The sequence below is a fragment of the Augochlora pura genome, chromosome 4 (assembly GCF_028453695.1).
Source record: "Augochlora pura isolate Apur16 chromosome 4, APUR_v2.2.1, whole genome shotgun sequence".
In the NCBI taxonomy this organism is placed as follows: domain Eukaryota; kingdom Metazoa; phylum Arthropoda; class Insecta; order Hymenoptera; family Halictidae; genus Augochlora; species Augochlora pura.
In genome coordinates, this window is record NC_135775.1 from 25,674,513 (window position 1) to 25,697,345 (window position 22,833).

The 22,833-nt window shown below is 55.0% G+C and overlaps 1 protein-coding gene across 1 annotated transcript; it reads right to left on the reverse strand.

The window, feature by feature from the left end:
- Positions 1 to 100: 100 nt before the first annotated feature.
- On the reverse strand, positions 101 to 22,022 carry LOC144468565 (uncharacterized). The gene is made up of 8 exons (XM_078178129.1): positions 21,805 to 22,022; positions 11,113 to 11,159; positions 7,936 to 8,066; positions 7,069 to 7,296; positions 3,168 to 3,853; positions 2,900 to 3,099; positions 2,614 to 2,785; positions 101 to 2,386 (listed from the first exon to the last, which is right to left on the reverse strand). The coding sequence occupies exons 2-8, from the start codon at positions 11,147 to 11,149 to the stop codon at positions 796 to 798; spliced, it is 3,045 nt and encodes a 1,014-aa protein (XP_078034255.1). The 5' UTR covers positions 11,150 to 11,159; positions 21,805 to 22,022; the 3' UTR covers positions 101 to 795.
- Positions 22,023 to 22,833: the final 811 nt, after the last annotated feature.

A 22,833-nucleotide genomic window follows, 5' to 3' on the forward strand; every position in this document is an offset into this window, starting at 1 on the left:
CAGAACACACTGTCCAGACCCGCCTGCGCGTGGGATTGTGGAAGAGGGGAGAGTCACGAGTGCACACACGACTATTTTGTCAGTTTTTTAATATCGTACGTCACAGTTTGATATAATTTACAAAGACATTCTGTATACTCGAGAACGCTTTACTCGCTACTAATATCGAAAGGAAGGAAATCGGGACGACGAATGTGCTATCGCGGAGAACCGTGTTACACGTGTCCGTGAATAATTTAAGAGAAAACGTAATCCGTAGAATTGGACGTAACCGTGCGAATATTTACAGAGGACAAACAGAAATCGGATCACTTTACCGTATCGCAGATTACGAATGAACGAATTCGACTAAACTTTCTGCGGACGCTCCTCGACTCTTCCGATTTGCCGGAGTCGGGAGAGACGCGCGAGAGACACGATTGGCGTTGCTTCGTTTTTAGAGTACCCTCGATCACATTGTCGCGTTCGACGCCGATCGACGTCGTCGTCGGGATTATTCGATTACTTTGTTATACTCTTTTCATTTTTTTTTTTTAAATATATTTTTTTTTCTTTTTCTACCGAAGATCCGGAGCAACGAAGCGCGATCCCCGTTGTCCCGGAGCCCCGCGTGAAAGACATCGAAAAAAGGCCGACCGAGGAACAAACTGACAAACCCTCGCCTGAAGTGGATCGATCCGATCGGATCGATCCAACCGATCCCTCGGGAACCGACGAACTCGTCCGAGTTACCAGATCGAGCCGATTCCGCGTTACAGCTCGGCAGCTATTTAATGTAAACGGACGCGAACCCTCTCAGTAGCCGGTGTAATCCTGCCAGGGTCCCCTCTGCGGTCTGTATTGAGTACTGCCGAGCTGGATGGTCTCCGCAGGCCTGTAGTAGACGGTCCTGAGCCTGTCGTTGCTGGAGACAGCCGGCAGAAATTGTGGACTGGGCACGAAGGGCTTCTGCTGCTGCTGCTGCTGCTGCTGCTGGTTCACGGGTCTGGAGACCTTGTAGTTGTTCTCGGAGGGCTGGAGGATCGCGTCCCTGCCGATCTGCTGCCTGTGAAGAGGCAGGACGAATCCGCTCGGCAGGTTAGCTTCCTGGTTCAAGGTAGGAGTGAGAGCGTCGTTCAGGGTGACATCGTACTCGCTCTCCGGGATATCCTGCAGCCGGTGGGTGACCTCGTTCAACCTCTGCTTCACCCTGAAATTCCCTGGTCCGGTCGGATGCTGTTGGGCCTCCTCGTTCTTAGCCGCGGGAGTGTAAACGTTCGAGTTCTCGTTCACCCTCCCCTTATTCCGAGTCGTAGCCTCGCTATTTTGGGCACCGGGGTAATCGTCGCTGGACCATTTAGATATCCCCTCCTCGTAACTCTGTCGGTCCTCCTGATGGTGCTTCTGTCCCCTAGCGAACTCGTCCGTGGTCTTCTGCGTCTCCTCCTCCCTCTGTCTGTCGGCTGGTCTTCGAACGGCGGGTCTAGCGAGCGAGGTGTCGTACTCTTCCGGCCTGTGGTCTCTCTCCTGGCTGTTCAGTACCGTCTTGTACGCGTCGTACGTCTCCTTCTCCTCCTGTCGCGGCTTCGACTGTTGATTATGCTCTTGGGAACGATCCTGGCTCTCCTCTTGCCCGTAATAACTCTTGGGCCTTTCCGTCGGTCTGTCCTCCTCCCTTCTAGGTGTGGTGGCCTTCGAACCGACCGGGGACAAGCCCCTGGGGTTCGCGTTTCCGCCTCTGGAAGGCAGGAACGGTCGCTTCACTATGCGTACCGCGGTCCTCGGCGAAGGGACAGGAGGATCGTCGGGTTCGTCGTAGTACTCTTGCGAGTACTCGTCGGCCGATGCCTGGTATTGGCCATGATCCCGTCTGTCCTCCTGGTCCCGCTCCTGATAGTCCTGCTGACCAGACCTGTGGGGTTCCTCGTCGTCCAACGGTGCTCTAGTCGTCGTGCCTTGAGTCGGCCTCTGAGAAGGTCTCTCCGAAGTTCTCTCGGACCTGTCCGGCTCCTTCGAGTCGGCGGTCTCTACCTTGTGGACCAGCTGCTCCGGCAGACAGGTGGTAGTCGCCGCGGTTGTCGTTGGTCTCTCGTAGCTGCCGCCTCTTCTGGCCGGAGGTTCCGTGGGATCCTGCAGATCCTTCGATCTCGAGCCAGATCTAGGACGCTCCTCTCGGTCCCTGTCCGCGGGTCGCGCGGAGAACGGTCTCTCCTGCTTCTCCGCATCCTGCGGCCGTCCCCTGTCGCGATCCAGAGGTCTCTCCGTCGGACGATCCTTCCCGCGATCCAGGGATCGATCCCTGCCGCGGTCGGCTCCTCGATCTCTGTCTCGATCGTAGTAGCGATCTCTCGAGCGATCGGGGTGCTTCCTGGGTCGCGGATCGTCCTCCTCGTCCCGGTAACGTGGCCTGCAACGATACTTCGTTGTACCATCGATCGAGGGGGACAAGGGGCTTCGATGGTTCTGTATGGGGTACCGACAAAACGGCACGGTGTGAGTACGTTTCTGTCGCGCAGTTAGGAACGGGTGTTACGTGAGTTTCTGGCGATATCGGTCGCCACGATACCGTGTAGTCTGATTAATCACCACAGACGAATATAATTGTATCAGTGTTGTGTACGTACGTCACCCTACCTGAAGGGTCGGTCTCTTTCCCGGTCCCTATCCCTGTCCCTGGTGTCGTAAAAGTCCCTGTCCCTGTCCCGGTAAGACGGCCTTCTCCTCATCGGTCTTCGAATCGGTCTGAAGTCCTCGTCGTCCTCGTAGTAATCGTCTTCGGTGTCCGGAACTCGCCTCCTTGGCTCTTCTGCGTTCAACAAATAGAGGCACAAAGTAAGTAAACGGTAGAAATAGTTGGCACGAGAGACGCGATAGCCAGCAGACCCACGTGTGCGTGTGTCTATTGTACCCGACGGATTACCTGTCGATTGAACAGCGGGGGCCTTGTAAGCATATTTGTCTTGCTCGGAGAGCGGCACGGGTCTCCTGATCTTAGGCGGAGCTCTGGGCCGGGCATAGACCGAAGCCACGTGCACTGCCGGTTTCACCAGGCCATCGGCGCTGGCCACAGTGGCTGCCGAAGTAGACGCAGCTTCCTTGTCGTCGTACTCGTCTCTGTATCTGTTAACAGGCTACAGTGAGTACAAGACCGATTAAAAAACGAATCGAGTTATTAATCGGAGAGCTACCTCTTGTCGGAGTAGCGACGATCCTCGGTCCGTCGATCCTCCAACTCGGTGTCATCGACTTCCCGGGACCTTGATCCTTGGTCGGGGTCCCTCGGCCTGACCCTGGTGTCTTCCTCGAGGGGGTCCCTCGTTCTGCTCGGATCTCTCCTATTGTTTCTGCTCGGATATCTGTCCCTGGCACTGGTATCTCGATCTCGGTCGTCCCTGACGGTCCCCTCCCTCGTTCTCGGCGCATCCCTGTCCCTGAAGTCACGATCCCGGTCTCTGTCCCGATCCCGGAACTCGCGGTCTCGGTCCCTCCTGTACTTTCTGTCCTCGTAATCGTAGTCGTCTCTGCCGTAGCCCCTCGGTCGACTGTAATCGTCGTCGTAATACTCCTCGTCGTAGTAGTCGTAGGCCGGTCGTCTTCTGAACGGTCTCCTCCTTCTCGGAAGGTCTCTGTCTCTGGACGAGGAGCGTCCGGCGGCCGTCACCGGCGCCGGCGTCGTGGTCGTCGACGTGGACGTCGTGGACGTCGTGGAGGTCGTCGCGGCCTTGTACAGGGCGTCGTTCCTGTGCCAGTACTTCTTCGAGTTAGCGCAGTCCACCTCGGAGACGAAGTGGCAGATGAACGTTTTCTGGTCGAAGGCCGTGAAGTTCGCGCAGAGGAAGTCGTATCTCGTGCCGAACAGGCAGTGATGATACACCTTGAGAAAAACAGACACCGGTCAGTCTTGGATACGCCATTGAAAGCGGTGGCTGACTTAATCGAACGCGACGGAAACGTCGATTTCGGTTGAGTGAGACAAAAGGGGTAGGTTTTTTTGGAGGAAATGGAAATTTGGGGACATCGGTGCGGGCGCCTAGAGATCGAAGACTGGGCCGCCACCAGCGACAGTGTTAACACACTTTTCGCAGATGTTGCTAGACGGCGGCTGCAGCTTTCACACCGAAGCTACGTGCGCGCAGGTAATTGCTTCGAGGCGCACGAATGTGCATCGCGCAATGTGGAGTGCACGAGTGACTTGTCTCTGTAAGGAGATCCGCGATTGTCAGACACGTATCGCCACACCGGATTATCTGCAGGAATCATCTCGAATCATTCAGAGCACGTCCTCGCCGACTCGCTCGACGCTCGGCTTCGTTTCTCGAAAACGAGTCTCGACGTATCAATCGGCGCTCGGTGCGGCCGCGGCCGCCGAGACACATTCTTCCTTCTGCGCGCGTCGCACGGCGTATTCCTCGCCATTTTTTCTCGATCAGCCGGATCCTCGCACGTCATATTTTCTAAAGCAATTGCGAGAAACACGAGCTCCGGTAAATAGAACTTTCTCCGGCATATGAAAGAAGCAACGGAGTCACCGTTCGCGATTAATATCGAGTCAAGCGGCGGACGTCTCGAAGCAGGGTTGCCCCGACTATGCCAACTCTTCGCGAGTCAAAGGACCGCTCGACACAGGCAATCCTCTTTTCTGTGTCGAGTAATTTGTCCATCGGCGCGCGACTCTAGTTTCCCTCGTTCGCCGCGCTTCTTTGGAAAGTCCGTGTCTCCTCTTCCGGATTGCTCGATGCACCAGCCACGTTGCGTATTTGCATAGCTAAAATGCGCTCTCCCTAAAACGACTCGGAACTCTGGTCGGCAAGCATCGCGGCGCGGCGCGGCGCGGCGTGGCCGGTCGAGCGGTTTCGCGATGACGGATTGCGTAACGTCGCCGCCTCGTTAAATGTCAAACACCGGAGATCGGCGGCGATCGACGATTTTACAGGGTCCCGGGAGCCCGTTGATCGCCGGATCGCCGGTCGGAACGTTTCTTGAAGTCGCGCGGAACTCGCGCGTTCTTTCCCGATCGGTATCCGGCTCGTTCGAGGAAAGGAAGTCGGGAGTTGGAAACATTTGCATGACAATGGGCCGTTCGCTTGGTAGCCCGGCCAAGACAATCGATAAGGAACGATGGAAAGGGGGTACACGGCGTGCAATCGCTTTCACAATCGCGGGATCGCGGAGCGCGAATCTCGGAACGGTCAGGGACGGGAAGCGTATCGGACCGCGAAGCTCCTCTTCGGATTGCTCCGAGGCCCCTCGTGGCTACTCCGGGAGGCTCCTTTGTCCGCCGCGTAGGGTAGCAGAGCCTGTTACCGTGGCCTGACCAATTACCTTTGCTTTACTTCCAAACACAATTAACTTTACCTTTACCAGATCTATTACCTGTTGAAATGAAACATCTTAAACGTCGCGAAAATTACTTCGATCTAGAAAAATTGGTATCGATCAAAAGGAACTTTGAGATTTATTTTCGCCTTAAGAAATTTTAATTAAATTGCTAAGAGAACAAAGTGGCAGCGTGGCAGCGTTAATTGGCCGGTTTAACCTATCCAATAGGGAGACCCTCGTGGATCTACGGTTCTCGAGCATACCGAGAGTTTCTCGCGCGGTTTACGCCCCGTTCTCGTGACACGATCCAGCTAGCCTAAGTGAAACGATCCGCCGCTCTAGAGCGTTGCGATTTTTTGCATCCGCATCTCCGCCGGAGGACTCGCTTTCGTTCACGGCTTTTCCGTAGTCACGGGGCATCGCGGTAGAAATCTGAAAGGCCGTCGCACGTTTCGTCTGCTGCCGCGAACGCGATCGCGATCGCGACCGGGCTGGGAAGGGAGGCGCGTCGCGTCACGGATCGTTGACATCCGTTCATTACGCGAGTGGACGACACACCTTGTCAGAAAATCTTTCTCCAGCCAGATGACACTGACTTTCCTTTTCACTGGAGCGGTCACAATGCCCGCTTTTACTCCCGGCCCGGCGATCGATCCCGGCGTTTTCTGCTTTCAGGATAACGAGCCCGGTTCACTCCGCTCGGAACGATCCTCGTCCTCCGGCTCCTCTCTGCGTTGTCGGCAAAAAATGGTTGCAGCGGCTCGATCTTTCTCCTTTCTACCGTCAGAATTTTAGTTTTCTCTGGAGCCTTGCCAGGAGACTCGACACTGTGCAGGATCATTGCGTGCGAACGAGTCGCTCGGGTTTCGAAAGGTACCAGAGCTGGGCATTTTAATTTAATTTCACGCGTGTAATTAAGCGTGTTTAATTTAATGTACGTAATTCGGCAGGTCTTCGTTAATGACCCTGTAATGCCAATGGATTTTCTCGTACATTAAATACATTAAATTAAGCAAATTAATCTGGAATCAAGAGGCTTCCTATATAGATCGAAGATTCTGAATATCATTTCTCGAAGCGGTTGTACATTAGCGTCTCGTGTTTATCGAGTCAATGCTGCAGAGTGGGCAGGATGATCGCAGTGGGCGAGGATGATTCCGCGAGAACAGTTACGATATCTAGATCGTTGGACCCTACTCGCATCGGGTCAAAAAAGGCCCGTTCCCGATCGCGAACGTATTCGCGTCTCACCCAGAACAGCCTGTTGCGGTCCCACACACACATTCGCCTGTCCTTCGTCCCGCAATTTTCAACGCGGCTCACGCCACGGATTTTTGTTTGGTCCGGCGAGGTCCTTCGGACCGGCAGCGAATAATCTTTGCACAATTACGGAGGCGGTCCCCGTTCCGAATAATAAAACAGAAAGATGGAAGGCGAACCGCTGGGTGCAGTGTCGTATCCTTGAATTTCTTGGGACCCTTGGGACCCCCGAGACTCGGGGGGAAAAGGCCGAACGTTCCGTAACCTGACGCGATCAAAGACGCGTCTTCGATGCGGCGAGATTCGTAGCAGCCGCAGAGTTTGAGGTTTCGTTCGGCCATCTTTCGCGTTAGGCAGGCCGCAAACCTTTTCCGCTAATTCGCCGCAAAAGGCGAGGACGAGTGGTCGTAATGAATCGATGATAGGCTTTCCTTTTGCATCGCTAATAATAGCCTGTCGGTCGCGCTTAGTATCGGTGTCGCGTTAAGTGGAATTACGAGACATGCTCACCTGACATTTGTGAGGAACGCTGGCGTAGAATCCGTCGTGTAGACCGTCGCATTTGAAGTCGATGTCCTCGGGTATGCTGTTGTAGAACGGGTAATCGCTGAGATTGTACCCGTTCAGCTCGCGGGGTAGATTGGGGTCCCAGATGTAGTCGATCTGAGGGATGCCGGTGAGAACGTGGCCGGTGGTCGCGTTCGCCTCGGTGGTCGACGGCGTGGTGGTCGCGGTCGGCTGCAACAAATTAACGGAATCATTCCCGGCGAGAGCTAATCGCGCCGCGCCGTGTCTTGCGAACAGTGGCCATTTAACGCATCGCGGACTCGTCGCGAAAAGCCGCCGGCGCGCTTTCGATGATGTCACGTACCATCGCGAAGGTGAACCTGTCTAGCTCGCGAGCAGCCGGGAGACGATGAGACTAGAGACGAGTTAATTGATCTCGCGTCACCGTGGTCCAATTATAGAACGACGCCGGGATGATTGAAAGACATTCCGGAACATGGGGCGAAGATAGAGAGAGAGAGAGACCGCGCTCGCGAGTGGAAGATGCACCTGGCGAACAGTCCCGCGTACACGCTGGGCATCGTGACTGCGGTCGGCACGATTTGCATCATCGAAGATAAACGATCTGCATGTTCTATTCCGGTACACGTAAATAATGCAATCGATGATGCTATTCGCGAGATATCGCTGCCGACCATCTCCACGCCGCGGCGAGGCAACAGCGAACAGAGTCGGGATCAGCGTTTCCCAAACTATAATTTACTCCGCGAGCATAACGAAATCCAGGAGCCCCGACAGACTCGATTGCTGCATCAATATTATCCCTGGTTCCCCGATAGTTCGGAGAACGCTGCCTTCCAGCGGACTCACCTCGGCATCCTCGTTCTCGTTCTCGTGGGCTGGGCTCTCCTCGGTGGTTGTTGTCGTGGAGGTGGTCGCGATCTTGAATTTCGGCCTGGTACCCTTGAGCGCCGCCGAAACTACATTGGCCAGAACGAGTCCTGGAATTCGGAGGAAACATTCAGAAACCGGTCGCGCAAACCGCGTCGAGGATCACCGGCGATCCATCGATCTATCCGCTTCGGTGGACGCGCGCTTCTTCGAGGCGGGTCTCGAGAAGGCGGACGCGGTCTCCGCGTCGGACAGGTTCGATTCGTTTGAATACTGGAACGGTCTGCGTCGCGCCGCCGAGAAAAACAATCAAAGAGCTCTCCCCGGCTTGCGTAAATCGCGAAGAAGCGTCGCCGTTGCGAAATCGACGCGCGAGAAGAGCCGCGAGCGTGTTGCAATTTTTCGCGGCGCAGGTGAACGCGTTCGTCCGTTCGGTTGGGTAATTGTTTTCAACGGGATCAAGGCTGTCCATCGATCATTTCTCTCTCTCGCGGCGGCTTTCGTTGATCTATGCGTCGGCCGTCGTCGATGCTATTATTCTCGGTAGACCGTTCTATCCGCGGATCGTTATCGCCTGCCGATCGCCGTTCCGTTACGACTGACTCCTTTGCCCGCGAGCTGCGCCTAATTAATCCGAACCGGTTCAAGGTCGACGGATCGACGGGAATGGATCGAACCAGAGGACGACGGCGGTCGTCGAAATACTTTCGCCGTTTCCAGCTTTCTAGGGAACGGCCGGCGTGTGTCCCCGGGGTGAAACGCCTCCGGTGCTTCGTTAATTTGGCGCATCGGCGAAAAAAAAAAAACCGGTACCGATAAATCACTCCCGCGGCGCCCTACGTTATTAATTTGCCCGGTCTACCGTTTTCTTCGTCCTCGGCCGATTTCCACGAGCAGAGAGAGATGACCGACGGTCGTGTTTATTAATCGGCTACTGGAATTGGTCGAGCGCGTCGCGACGCGTCGCCCTGCCGAGAGTGGGTGTCCCCCCTCCCCCCTGTCGCTGAAAAACGCATTCGTAACGGGATCGGCCAACGAGCACCCGTCGACCGCGTTGCATAAAAAGGAATTATGGGAACGCTGCTCGCATTCCGTTTGTGGGAAACGCTCGCGTGGGCACGCCCCGCCGTGGCCGGGAAACGTAACGGCGCAACGGATTTTCGTGACGAAACTCGTGTCGAGAGAACACACACACACACAACGGGCCCCCGCGCGCTTAGGGTTATAAACAAATCGTTGCCTCACCTCGATCCCGTATCGCTCCCCGACGATTGTCTACGCCCGATTTTCCCACTCGAATGGGAACGTCTTGACATTTTCGATAAAAAGGGCGTGACAACGTTACCGAGTGCTCGGATCGCGGTAATGGGCGTACTCGTCGGATCGAGTTGCCGATTCTGGGGCACCGAGAGGATCGGCGCTATTCTTGCCTTTGTAATCGCGTTGCCGTGGAAGTAATGTTTAGTCGCGCCGTCGAGGGATGCTCGCAGGAGCTCGAGATGCGAGGCAGCGAGTAACAGTCGGATTACGGACTTTGTGCATTCGTGGCAGAAACGAGCAGTCGAAATGTAAAGCTGCTCCCTTTTTAATGCAATTAGTTTAAATCGTATACGTGCACTTAGCTCGCGACAGTTTAAAATATCTGAAATGCGTGGTATCTGTCGAAGCGGTCTGACCGGAGACCCGAGTTTATATTTCGCAGGTTTCCGTGTCCGATGGTAATGGACGCCGGGCCCGGGAAAGAGTTAACGTTAATGAAGAATTTCGTATGTATCGGTACCGCGATCGTCGGTCGCGAAAGAGCTTTTTTTTCGACGAAATGAGAAACGGAAGGAGACAAGGATTGCAATTTCTCGCGCGCCGGGGCGAGGCTCGGTTCAAAGGACTGCATTAATGGGCCGGCCCTGGCTCGCGTCGGATCGGTTGGATCCGTTTGGGGATCGGGGGACAGGGATCGCGAAGGTCAGGAGCGTTCGGGAGTAGCTGTCGGCACGGTGGCCGGGTATTTTTGTGGTCCCCGGGAGGCGGTGGACGCGGCGGCTACCGATTCGTTCTGTAAGTAGCTTTCAAACGAGTTTTCGAAGGCCTCGCGACTGTCTCTGCACGGGCACAGAGCGGCGTTCGACGCGGAGCCGTCGAACGGCTGAAAATGTCAGGATCCGCTTTAAATGTTAACGCCGGGTTACGTGGACTCAAAGCGTTCCGCTGGACACACGGGTATTGCGCGATCGAGCTCCCGCTGTCCGAACGAGTTTCAACTGTCCGGACAGCAGCAGCTTGTTTACCCGATCGAGCGTAGTTTCGGTAACCGCCTCCCGTAGGACAAAGGAACCGTGGTGTCTCGTTGGTATTCCCGGCCGGTCCCGTCTCTCCTCTTCTTCCTTCGCCCGCCCGTCTTCGCCGTAAAGCCGTTTCGCGCGTCACGCGTCCCCCGGCGCGTCCTGAATACGAAACGCGGCTGTTCCAGGCTGCACGCAGGATCCGTCCGAAACCGATCGGTGTGAACGAACCTTGAGCGCACCGATGCAAACGCACTCGGGTGGAAGGTCAACCTGTCTTCGGCATTCCTTCTCCGGATATGGAAAGTCCAAAAATACAAGGGAGTCGCGCGGCGCGGTTTATCGCGACGGCGCCGCGCAGCTCCGAGCTGCTCGAGCCAGGACTTTTACTCGGGTAGAAAGCCGTCCGAGGACTCTCCATCGGCCACCTTATCGACGGAGTCCGCGAGGACCAACGGAACCGAACCCATTAACGGCCGAGGTAATTGCCAATTGTGAACGATAATCGAAGCGACCGCGTTCCGAATCACCGCGAGTCCGTCGACCGATAATTTCCAGAGAAATTCGTCTCCTTTTTCACCGCGCTGTGCTCCGTTTCTCCATTATCAATGTTCTCGTAAATCGTATAAAATGAATGTTGAGCGCGCGGAACGCTAATATAGCGTTTGAAAAGCGAACTCGTTTCGGTATTCACGGCTTCCATTTTCTGCGCGGATTCGTTCGGAATACAGGAAACTTGTTTCTTTTTTAAGAAGACCGTGACGCACTCGTACGAATAACTTAGATCTCGAAAGGATGAAATTCCAGAAACACAACTACCGCCGCGCTGGTCCGATTCGTATCAGCGCACCGATGCCCGCGCGAGGTAACAACTTACCGTACAGAGCGAGCAGAAGCCACCTTTTCTCCCGCATGTTGGCGCAACTGCAACAAACGTGAAAGACTTTCGATTAATCGAATTTTCCTGATCTTGCGGCGTGCTCGCGGTGCGCGCGAAATTTGCTCGTCGGATTCGTCGTCGGGAGGCCGGGTATATTGAGTTGTGGCGAGCATAATCGAGACACGTAGTCCCGGGCGTCGTAGACCGTACAGCCACTCGAGCATATGGGAACGGATAGGAACTTTCTCTGTGCTGTCACCACTGCTAACCATATAATGCAAGGATAATGTGGGTGTTATATAAATGCACGATCACGTAATGCCGGGTGTGACTTTGTCGTCACCGGCAGTCGCTTCTATTAATTATGAAAACCAACGGGAGAGAATCCTCGGCGAAACCGTCTCCGAGAAGACGAAGCCCGACACACCGCCTCGATCCAACCTCCGCTTGAGCAAACACCGCCACGGCCGAGGAATACATATATTCGAGCCGCTCGCGTTCCGACGAACCTACCCGACGGCCTTCGACGTTCGATCTCTCGCGATCCTCGACGAAAGAGAATCTGGTGAAAGCGACCTTGCCGGCTCACGATTTTGACTACTCCGCTAGAGATTTCCCCGCAGGCCCCCGGGGGGCCGTACACCTCTCTCGAGAACACACCTGTGCCGCACCGCGATAAACTTCTTCGAACTTCCCGAGCCGCGAGACGAGACGATTTTTCTAGCGAGAGCTTCCGCTCGAAAAATCTAGACCACTCGATCGCTTTCGACCGCGGCGCGCTGGATTTTCGCATTAATTAAGCGGTCTATCGCGCTCCAGTTCGCAAGACGGCTCGTTATCGTTCCCGTAAAAGCGGCAGGAAAAAGATGGCGGCTGCTGGTGGGAGGACCGCTCTCGGGGAGATGGAAAATCTCCGCTCGGTTACACAAGTTTCGTTTTGTTGCTTTCCATCGTGTCGCTTCGCGGGTGAGAACCTGCCCCGTTCGTACCAGCACCTGGGAAATTCTGGCGCGTCTCCGCGGTCCGGAAATCGCGCGGCGGTTGCATTCCGCGAATTATGCGGCTGTACGGCTGCGAAATAAACGACCGCGCGCGCGCGCGCTCGCGCGATCCGGGTGTACCGTTTCCTCGATCCTTCCGAGGATTATTCCGAGTTTATCGGGCGGCGGAACGCGACACTCGCAATCGCTTGCCTTACGGTAAATTACGTTACGTTACGACACACGTAACGGTCATCCCGCGGCCGCTAAAGGTCACCGGAAACGGCGACGAGGCTGGCACGACCAGTTGCCCGAGTCGAATCGACTCCGATCGACCCGATTCGACCACGACCGCGGCTCCGTCGCGTCGCATCGCGATCGACGAGTTCTTTCTCGGCCCCGTTTCCCCGGTTTCCGCGAATCGCGGTACGCTTTCGTCCGACGTTCCCGGAACGTCCTCGCGATCCCCGGAGCCCCACGCTCTTCCGTCGAGAAATTCCTTCGAGTCGATCGGAGGCGAGGGAAATCGCTCCGTCGCGTACAGCTCACCCTTGTTTTTCCGTCGTCGCGCGGCACTCGCGATTTTTCAGATCGACAATGCACGGAGGCGTGGTTGCAAAACCCGATAGCCTTCAAAAGCTGAACAGGCCGCCGCTCGGGCCGGCTTTCATTTCCTTATGTTCGCCGTTCGAACGCCGACCGACGCGCGTTCCATTATCCGGAAAATCGCCGCGATGGGCACGATTATTTATCAATCTTCGCCGCGTAGAAATCATCCGAGGTCTCGCGTCCCTCGCGGCGGTCTCGGTTCTAAAAACACGCGCGGCGCGCGTTCCGATCGAAGCCGCGCATCCTGCACGGCGGGAGCACTGTTGGCGTTTGTCAAACAATGTCGTTGTCGAGTCTTCCACCTTCCAGGCCCTCTCGGAATTTCTTTAGACCGTTCTCCGCTCTGGATGCAACGAAGCCCTGCAGCGGGATCGCGGATCCTTTCGAGCAAGCAGCTATGCAACGTTGTCATAGCTAGAACGTTTTTAGCTCGTATGTTGCGATCTCATCGACGTCGTCTTCATTTCTTCGAAAAGCAGAAATACGGGAAAATAGGGCAGGTTCGTTGTTGGATTAAAATTTGCTGGAATTTCACTTGCGCAGGCTGCTCGCTTTTTTATGGATGCAGGCCCCCCAGAATAATCGGGTGATTGGCGCAAGAGGTTTCGCGCTCTGCGACTCGGTTTTCCACGGGAAACATAATTAGTTCGAACGAGGGCGTGAGAATCGCTCCATGCGCGTCGCTCCTATTGCGGTTCGGCTTGCGCGAGACCGCGGAAAGATCGAAGAAATGGAACGAGCGTTCACCGGAAAAGCGAATCCGTCTGTGTGTCCGAGAGGGGAATCGGGCTGACAAGAGTCGGACGGCTTGGGCTTTATCAGCTGCGCGACAGGGACAGCGTGTTGGTCGGGGCAAGGCGTGCGCAAAGGCGGATTCCTGGCCGGCTCGTTCGGACATTCTGCAGAAACGTTTTTCCCAGCGAGGCCATTTACTTTCTCGCGGGAGTAGAATTTCCCGAGGCCAATCCCGCGGATTCAGATGATCGTTAGGTAACCTTATTGGCATCGTTTCGATCGCGGCTCGTACCGAGGCGGCGTGATCGACGCTGTTTCCGCGACACGCAACGAATCGCCGCGAGGTCAAGGCACTGGACAATTAATGCTCGATTCTGGAATACTGATGCCAGGCGGCGACTATTACCGAACTACGCGATCCATTTTCTTCGAGATTTTTTCACGGATAAGACGATTAATTACTGTTTTTATTCTGCAAGTTCCATTAACTGGTGCATTCGGTTTCTGCGCGGTTTGCACGATTAATCATTCGGTTTATAGAATTTTATAATCCACATGTCGCGTAATATTGAATCAAATACAGTGCGATTGCCTAGATATTTTTGTTGAACAATTGCTGGTCAAGAAACATTACCTCCATCATTACGCGAGTAAAAAACCATGGAGAATCAGTCTCGTCACAGAACGAGTAAAGAATTCTTAGCGCATTATCGTCGTCGAATAAGCTCTCTGACAAAGTCTCTCCGAGACTAGGTGAAACAGTTTTATCATAATTTCCTTCGGCGTCGCGGATCCCGCGGAAATGGATCACGATGAAAGAGACGGCGCGGCAATTTCTCGCAAGAGCGGTTTTCGTAATAAACATTTCCGTGCTTCGCGGCGATTTGATATTTCAATAAAATTTGACGAGATTTCTGTAGAAAGGCGAGGCGGTGCGAGAAACGGCCGGAAAGAGATTGAAGTTTCCAGTCGCGGGTTTGTTGTTAATAACGAAAGAGTTCGCGTACCTTGTTCGCCGGTGCACGGATCGCGGCGTCGCGCGGCTAGAAAGTGTCTCATCCGAGCGATCGCCGTCGTAACGCAGAAATTCGTGGGACCCGTGTTGATCGTCGTAACCCGTTTCGGGGGGGGGAAACGCGTTGCCATTCGGTTCGCAGGCCGCACAGTAGATCGAGACGTATCTGGTCAGACGTAGCCGCGGATGCGCTACCGCGTGGCATCGGTTATTGGGACACTGCCGACTGCATGAAACCAGGTGATATTTCATCGATATTACGTAAACCGTGATGGTCTCTTGATATTGTACTAGCGGAGAGAGAGAGAGAGAGACCCCGTATGCAAGCGCATGTAGGTGCTATTTACATAACCATTCCGCCCGCGTACTTTCTATGCTGTGTTTTATTCGAAACAAAATTAATTGAAGCCGGTGGTTTTGTAACGGGGCTGTGATCCATAGTTACGAACGCCACTATGTTTCGCTGCGCATCGCCAGCATTCCGCGTAACAATGTTCCATGCATTCTGAGATATTAGATAACAAGAAAATCGAAATAATTATTTATTTATTTATCTATCTATCCATTTAGAATTAACGGAGCAAATGATGGTAGAATTTTTCCACAAAACTTCAACGAGATCGTAACAATACTTCCGACATAGTATCCGATTCGAACGTAATAAAACGTGCTACATATTGTGCGGAGCGCGCGCGTTACAACACAGAAAGCTGATCCAAAGAATGCGGTATTTTTCTGCTTCAGAGCCCTGACATTCTCCCGATCGTTTTTCGCAGATAGCGCCGCGGTTCCCGCCCGTTGACGCTAAATTGTTAATAAAACAGGTTCGAACGATTAGCATAGTGTTTACAGTGACCGGTCGCGAGACCGTTCGAAAGGACGGTGACGTTAGACCGCGAGCGCGGTTTTCCTTTGCCACGCCGGTATTTTGCGTCGTCTAACAGAGGGAATCGCCACTTTGTATGTAGAAAGTGTTCGATTGTGCAGGCGAACGTGCCCGCCGCCGCCGCCGCCGCGCTCGTTCGTAGAATATGGAACGAGCTCTCGGCCGTGTTGCGATCGAATTTGCTCAGGTGTTCGACCGGTCTGTCGTAACCCGTCGAAATTGAGCCACGAAGCCGGATCGATCGCGCCGATTTCGCGGCGTGTCACCGTGGAACCGGGCCTCACGGAGGAGCGAGTCCTCGGGAGCCGACGTCGGGCCACCGGGGAGACGGGAAAAATCGAGCATCGTCGACGAAGGCGCGGCTTAATGCTCGTTGGCTTTTCGTGTCAAGGCGCCGGAATTATCCGGATCGGCCACCGGCGAGAGCCTGGCCGAGGCGATCCCGGCGAGGATACGCGCGATCGTTGCGAGGATACGTCCGATACTTTCCGAAATGAAATATCGCCGGTTCCATCGGCGGCGACCGGAAGCCGTGGCGGAACAGATAGCTCGTTATAACGTTTTGAAACCGCGCTCCGGCGATTTATCCGAGTTTTACGAGCACGATTACCTCGCGCTCGGGTTACAAGCTGAAACGCACGCTTCCAGGATCGAGCGTCGTGCCGCGATCGTTCGGTAAGAGCGATCGGCTTGCGTAATCGCCGGCCGATCGACCGGTAATCGTTCCCGGAGCGACGGAACGCGATCATCGCGCTGCCGGATTTCTAAAATTTCCGCGGACCGTCCGGGCCCCGGTTCGTTCAACCAGGAATCCCGGGGCACCGTTCAATCGGCGAGTCCCGAATTTTTGCGGTGCCGATCGGCCGACGCTCGGAGAGAGAGAGAGAGAGCCCGCGTAGAGAGGCGGGTTTCGCGTTTCGCGTTTCGACGCCGGCGAGAACCGGCTTCGGGAATAAATGATTTCACTCTCCAGCGGGCGAATTAAATTTATTCGACCGTAAACCGGCGTTCGCGTCGTCTTGTCGGCACATTGTGCAAGCCGGCGACGTGTTACCGGCCCCCGGACCGGCGAGTTTCGACGGATCCCGTCTTGTTCGGCACCGATTTTACGAGTTTTGCGCGACGGTCGCGTCGTCGAGGTAACCGCGCTGCTAATTACCCTTATAATAAACGGACCTTACGCCTTTCCCCCCGCGGCGAGCGCTGATTCGTAAAGTGCACGGCGAGCCGACATTTACGATCGTTCGGGGGATTCCAGCTTCGGCGGCTTTTCAAAAAAAACGACTCGTCTTTTTAAATTTTTATCGCGACCGTAACTCGCGTCGATCCGGAAACCGGCGGATCCTCTTTAACTTTTATCCGTTTCTTTTTCGTTATTCGCCGAGCAAAGGAGAATTATTTAAAAGATTGCAACGCTGAAAGAATTCGCGACAAATGCAGTTCCGCAGGCAACAGGTTCGCGACGACGAAGATCTCCATCGGGTGCATCGACCTTAAATTTTCCATGCGAGGAGGACACGCGGTCTGGTAGAAGATTGTCGCCAATTAAGACATCGGTTTTCCTTCCGTTCTCTACGGTGAGAGATTTCGGGAAAGTCAAATGATCGCAATTGTAACAGAATGGAGGAAAGCGGCCGGAGCTCTTTCCAGAGCGATAATATGGGAAGAGTGATAAGTAGAGCAAATTACAGAGCGGTGTTCGAGAATTGGTCTACCGATGGTGCTTCTTGGTTACGGCCGCGGTGGACGGGACTTCGCGAGGCGATGGGATCGCCGTGCCGAAGGCGAGCCACGACGGGAAATCCCCGAGGAACAGGAAACCGAACCGCGGTCTTCCACGAATTTCTTCCTTGAGAGAGAACGAAGAGTGGTAGGTGGAGACCGCCCTGTATAATTAGCGCAATTAATGTGTCGTGAAGTCGCAGCGCCTCTGGCCTCTCTCTTCCGACGCGACGGCAGCGAGCGGAGCAACAATCGTTCCCCGAGAGAGCATAACGAGGCTGATGCTGGGTCGTACAAGAGATATTTTCGCGCGGCTTCCTGCCGCTTTAGAAATTACGGCCGCGTCCCGTGAATTACACGGACAATCGGACCACGGTTCATCGAGCGATTACCGAACAACCGAACAGCTATCGCCCGCGGCTGAAAATCCTAGAGTCGTCGATCATTCTCTCCGCCACCGAACACACCGTCTCGCTCTCCATCTCCTCCGTCTTCCCTGCCTGTCCTCCGCGCAATTATCTCGAAGATGATTGCGATACGTCCGAGCGGATTGCGCAACGACGTTCCGTCTTGCAGATTACACGGTGGTAACAACACCTCGATCTCCCCGTGCAGCGTTCCCTCGAAATTCGATAATAAGCCGAGCGTCATCGAAAGCGGACAATCGCGCAATATTCACGCGTGTCTCGTAGAACAGCCTGACACACTTCGTGCTCCGTTTCGAAAGCGATGCTCAAATTTCGCTTTATCCCAAGGCGAGAAAAGGCTTCGGAACGCGACGCCGCTCTCTCACCGTGATTCCCCGTCCGACTATTTATTTCCTGGTGGCATCGCATACCTCGGGCATGTTGTCGCTTCCACGTAGATTCGGGTATCGATAGATCGCACGGATCGGCCACGTGATTTTCGAGAGGAAACCGTTTCGAAACACCGTTGTCCGAGGAATCGTGACACAAGAGACAACGATAAATTTCTCGGCTCGTCGGGGACGCTGACGAGGCCCGAGTATGCATATTCCTCTTCGATCGGGGACTCTTTAAAAGGAGCACCGACGTGGCTGCGCGACCTCCGACAACCGCGGTACAATGTGGAACCCTTCGATTGCCATGCTCTTAAGAGGAAACACCGTGGAACCGCGGCGCGAGTCTAACGTTATTGGCGCGTCTTCTTTAGGCCGTAATTATTGCATGTAAACACGGTCCAGGATGCGCCGGCGCGCAGGGTGCAGCGAGTCGTTTTAAAACCTGTCCAAGAATCCTAACGGTGCAGCGCAAACTGAAATTGCGGATCGAGTGTACGCCGCATGCAAATGGAATAACAACACCTGGTTGCTAAACTGCGGTATAATTTACGTCAACCGGCTGGAAGCCTGCGCCTGTGCCGAACAGATCCACGAAATATTTACGGCGTTAAATCCACCGTAAGGCAAGATTCATGGCAGCTCTTATTACTTCATCGTTTTCTCAACGGGTTTCTACGAGCGTTCATTTTTAACGTTCGAGCATTATCGCTGCTAATCCGCCGCTTTTTTTTCCAGCTCGTGCATATTCCCAGCGGCAGTATCCGATCACTTATCGTTCACCTCGGATCTAGCCATTACTTTTTCCGCTTTGTATCTTCTACAAGTTAATCTCCGGCAATGATCTTCCAAGATACGAATCGGAGAGCCTATCTCCTCGCATGTAGTCTTTGTCTCCGTCCTCCATCGTTTTGCCAATTATTTCTCTGCCGCGATCGAAGGGGTCATCCTCGAGCAAATTGGCCGTGTCTCTGAATCATGCGCCGGCTGGGATTCGCTAACCTTTCGGCAGGCATGCGTAGGATGAATTCGAGCGACGTCGGCCGCGTGACGAAACGCGTCTCTTCGCTCACGGCTATCCAATTACACATCCGTCGAAGACTTTGCGGCCATTACGCGCAATTATCTGTCCGGCGCGCGCGCGCGCGTGCGCTCGTCGCCGTTTTATTCACCCGATCGGAATCCGGTCCGGGTTCGGGCAGAGGCAGAAATTCGCTCGGTTTTCGCAGCGAATCGCGATCGTCCATTAAGCCTATTCCGGCGGCGCGATTACGGCGAAGTCGCTCGTTTATTTTTCCGGCGGCGTAGAGCGGGAGAAAGCAGAGCAAGCGTCCGCGAGCGTTCGCGAGCGAGCGGGTAGGCGAACGAGCGCGTTCTCGTGTCGTAACGTGACGCCGCCAGGCCGAGCCGATATTGTTTATCGAAACGTATTTGACAAAATCGTCGTCGACGTGCGCGATACCGCTCGCTCGGAATACGTCCAGTTCGATTTCGCTGCCATACAATTACTCGAACGAGCATTACGGTAATCGATGCGACCGCGCGCTTATCTCTCCCGATCGATTTTCTTCTACCTCGATCGTTTCTCCATCCTTCTCCCTTCGATGCAACGGCGTAAACTTCGGCGTTTACACGTCGTGCAAGTATTTTAATGTAGCACAAACGCCGACAAACATTTCATTGCGTTTAATTTAGCCGCCACGTTTGTACTATTTACGCTCTAGTAATTACAAAGAACGGACGCAATTAAAGCCCAGGTGTTGTCCGAACATTCTTGTAGTAAGTGCCTCTAGTGTGAATATAACAGCGAAAGGAGGGAATGATATAATTCAGGCCATCGGAAGGAAAAATCCGAGAGAACCGAGACTCGTTGGAACGAGGTGCATGCTCGATGCCAGAGACCGGTCGGTCGCGAATTGCTTTCTTTCCGAGCCGCGATTTCGTGGCCCTGGTCGAGTAATTAGGGCGACTAGGCGTGTCTAACGGGCAGCCGGCGAATTAAATTCACTTTCAAGCCCGTGTACATACAATCGGCCGCGGAATCCGTCGATCGAAAGTGAACGTGGACGCGTTAGAATGCGATAAGGAGGAAGGAGAGAACGAAAGGAACGGATCGAGAGAAGCAGAGAGAAAGGGAGAGAGAGAGAGAGAGAGCGCTGTTGGTCGCACTGTCGAGGTTACGGAAAACGTTGGCGATCGATCGTCGGACTGGTCTGTCCTACGAGCGTTGCGTTAATCTCCATGGTTCCAGGATAAAAATCCGTGCAGGAACTATCCGACGCGTAGGACGATTATCGGATCCGTTGCTCTCGCTTCTCGCCGCCGCTTTCGTAAGCCGGGCGATGCGGGAACAGCGGTGCTCGACAATAGAGTGCGCGACGGGAAGCATAAATCGCGTTTATGGCGCGTTTCGAGCGATCGAGTGCGTGAGAACGGAATCGAGTCGTGACGGGTATCGCCGCGCGAGTATATCTCCGTCGATGATCTCGCAGGATGCGCCCCGAGGATTTCATTTCCTTGTGCTTGCCGAGTACAGCTGTTAGGTGGACGGGAACGCACGCTCGGAAAAACTGCGAGCGGTTTTCCTGGTGCGTGGCTCGCGCGCGCGCACGCGCTAGCTCGCTCGCTCCCGATTGCGTGCGCGGCGAGTCGCGCCGTCGCGGTCTCGGCACGTGCAACGTGCAACGACCGTTTCCTAAAACGAAACTCCTGCCGCTCGTTAGAGGCGATTCGGCTCCCCTCGTGGAAGTTCGCGATTCGGAGAGATCCGACGAGTCCCGGGGCAGCCTCGGCCTCTCTTCCGGCGATCGCCGCGAAAACGCGAAAACGCGAGCGAGCGAGCGATACGAGCGAGCTTGTGCCTTGCTGTGCAAACCTACCGCCGATATTTTTTTCCTTTCACCTCATTAAATATCGGCGGGCACACGCCGCGCCGGGCGTAGGAGTCGCGCTCCTTTACTCCTTTTTTTCTTTTCTTTTTTTTTTCCTCCGGCCATTCCGTCTCCGTCCCGTCGACGGCGTGGAAAAGGGAACGAGTGGAAAGCGGGCCCGACGAATTCGAGGATAGAACCAGTTCGCTTTCGTTGTCGTATCCGGAGGTGTAAAAAAAACGTGTCGCCGGAACATCGAGGAGGATGCGACGCCCGGCGAAAGTCCTGCGCGGCTCTCGATCGTCCTTTCACGACCTCCTCGAGAGATCTATCGTCCTGCTCGATCTTTCTCCTCCCCGGGTCCGTCGGTCCCCGACGGCTTTGAAATCGATCGAGCCGCCGTCGCCGCCGCCGCCGGTTCTCGGCCGCCTCGATCCCGAGTGAAACAGCGTCGCGAAACCCGGGAGAAAAGCGTTTCGACGGCTGGCAACAGCGGTCGCGGTCTCGCTGTTTTCTCTTCTTACGAAAATTTCGCGCGTCTAAATACCAGAGCGTTGCGTTACGCTTCCAATCTGCTCTTTTTTCGACTGTATCGGCCAGAAGCGGAGAGCCCGAGCGGTTTCACTAGCCGCGAGGCGTGGGCACGGCCGCTCGCGATCACGAACGCGATCACGATCGCTGATCGCGCTCCTCTGGCTCACGTGGCGGAGGGATTGTCGCAAGAAAACGCTGACATTCCGCCAGCGGATTCCAGTCTCGAGCCGAGAGCTTCTTCGCCGTCCGCGAAACACTATGATTACCGGCGTTTAGGTAATCCGAATTTCATTCGGTCTCGCCCCGAGCAACGGCGCCCAGCCACTTTCGCCACGATCGTCGCGCGAGTTCTCGCGCACCAGGCGCAGGCTAATCGGACCGACGATCGAGATCGACGATCGATCTTGCCGCGACACGTCGCGGATAATCGCTTTTGCTTGGACCAACGGTCTCGATCTTCTTCGCGGAACGTTTCGCGATACGATCGCACTGACGATTAGGCGAGCGCAAGGCGCGGGTTACGATAGAAAAGCACAGACCTGTCTCTCGGCTCCGTTGATAAGTTCTTCTTTTAATCCCTCATGAAAGCACCGTCCTCACATCGAGGCGCACTCGAAATACAAAATTCTCGGAAATTCTCGGAAATTCTCGGAAATTCTCGCACCGCAGGCGAAACACTGTCTCAATCGGCTGGGACTGGATCGAACAGGGGCGGTTTCACGCAACGTCTTTGAAATCGGGATTTTCGTGTGGTACCACCGCGAAAGACCGCGTCCGGTCCGGCAAGAAGACTGCGCGATGGAAGTGGAAAAGCCAGCAGCAGGAGCGTTGTGCTCCGGCCAGCGTCGTCTGGTCGAGCTTTCTACGACCGAGGATAAGGTCGAGGAGGGGGTTCCGAGGCCCATGGGCGCAGCAACGGGCCCCGCATTGGCGTCGATCACTCTCTCCCTCTCCCTCTCTCTCTCTCGGGGGGGCACAGCCGGGCCCCGGGGTCTGCCGGGGCCCGGATCGGCGCGAGGGAAGGGAAAGGCGAGAGCCGAGCAGAGCCGAGTGGCACCTGCGTCGCCACCTGATCGACTCCGCGACTCGCCGCTCGAATCGAATCGAATCGAATCGAATTCACCGTCCTACGCTTCGCCTTTCAAACTTGACTCGGTCGCACGTAGAGCCGTTAGAAGGCCGTTTTCCGCGGGCACCGTCGTTGTCCTTACTTTTACCAGGATTTTTTGGTTCCGCCCTCGCCGCGCCGCCCCGCGAAAGGATCTGGCGCGGCCGAGAGACAAAGGGTGGATCCGGAGCGATCGAAAGGTCTCGCGCCGCCTTCAGGGGATTCCTCGGCCGGTGGAATCCTTTTTTCGACCGTACCCCATCATCGAACTCCACCCGGGGGGTTCGTTGAAAGTTTTCGAAAGATCTTGATCGAAGAAACCGAGTGAAAGTGGAACGCGCCGCGTCGCTGACAAAGGACATCGGCGAGGACAAAAGCGGCGCGACCCGCGAGCGTGCGTCGCAAATGGGGATCCTATTAATCGATAAGAATCGCGAGCGCCTCGTTACCTCCCTCTTTC

Bases quoted from the DNA above. Each gene is read 5' to 3' on its own strand.
- LOC144468565 (XM_078178129.1), bottom strand. From the start codon at position 11,149: ATGCGGGAGAAAAGGTGGCTTCTGCTCGCTCTGTACG. The intron at 3,854-7,068 runs GTGAGCATGTCT...GTTTTTCTCAAG, and splicing joins GCGTTCCTCACAAATGTCAG to GTGTATCATCACTGCCTGTT. The intron at 3,100-3,167 runs GTAGCTCTCCGA...GCCTGTTAACAG, and splicing joins CGTCGCTACTCCGACAAGAG to ATACAGAGACGAGTACGACG.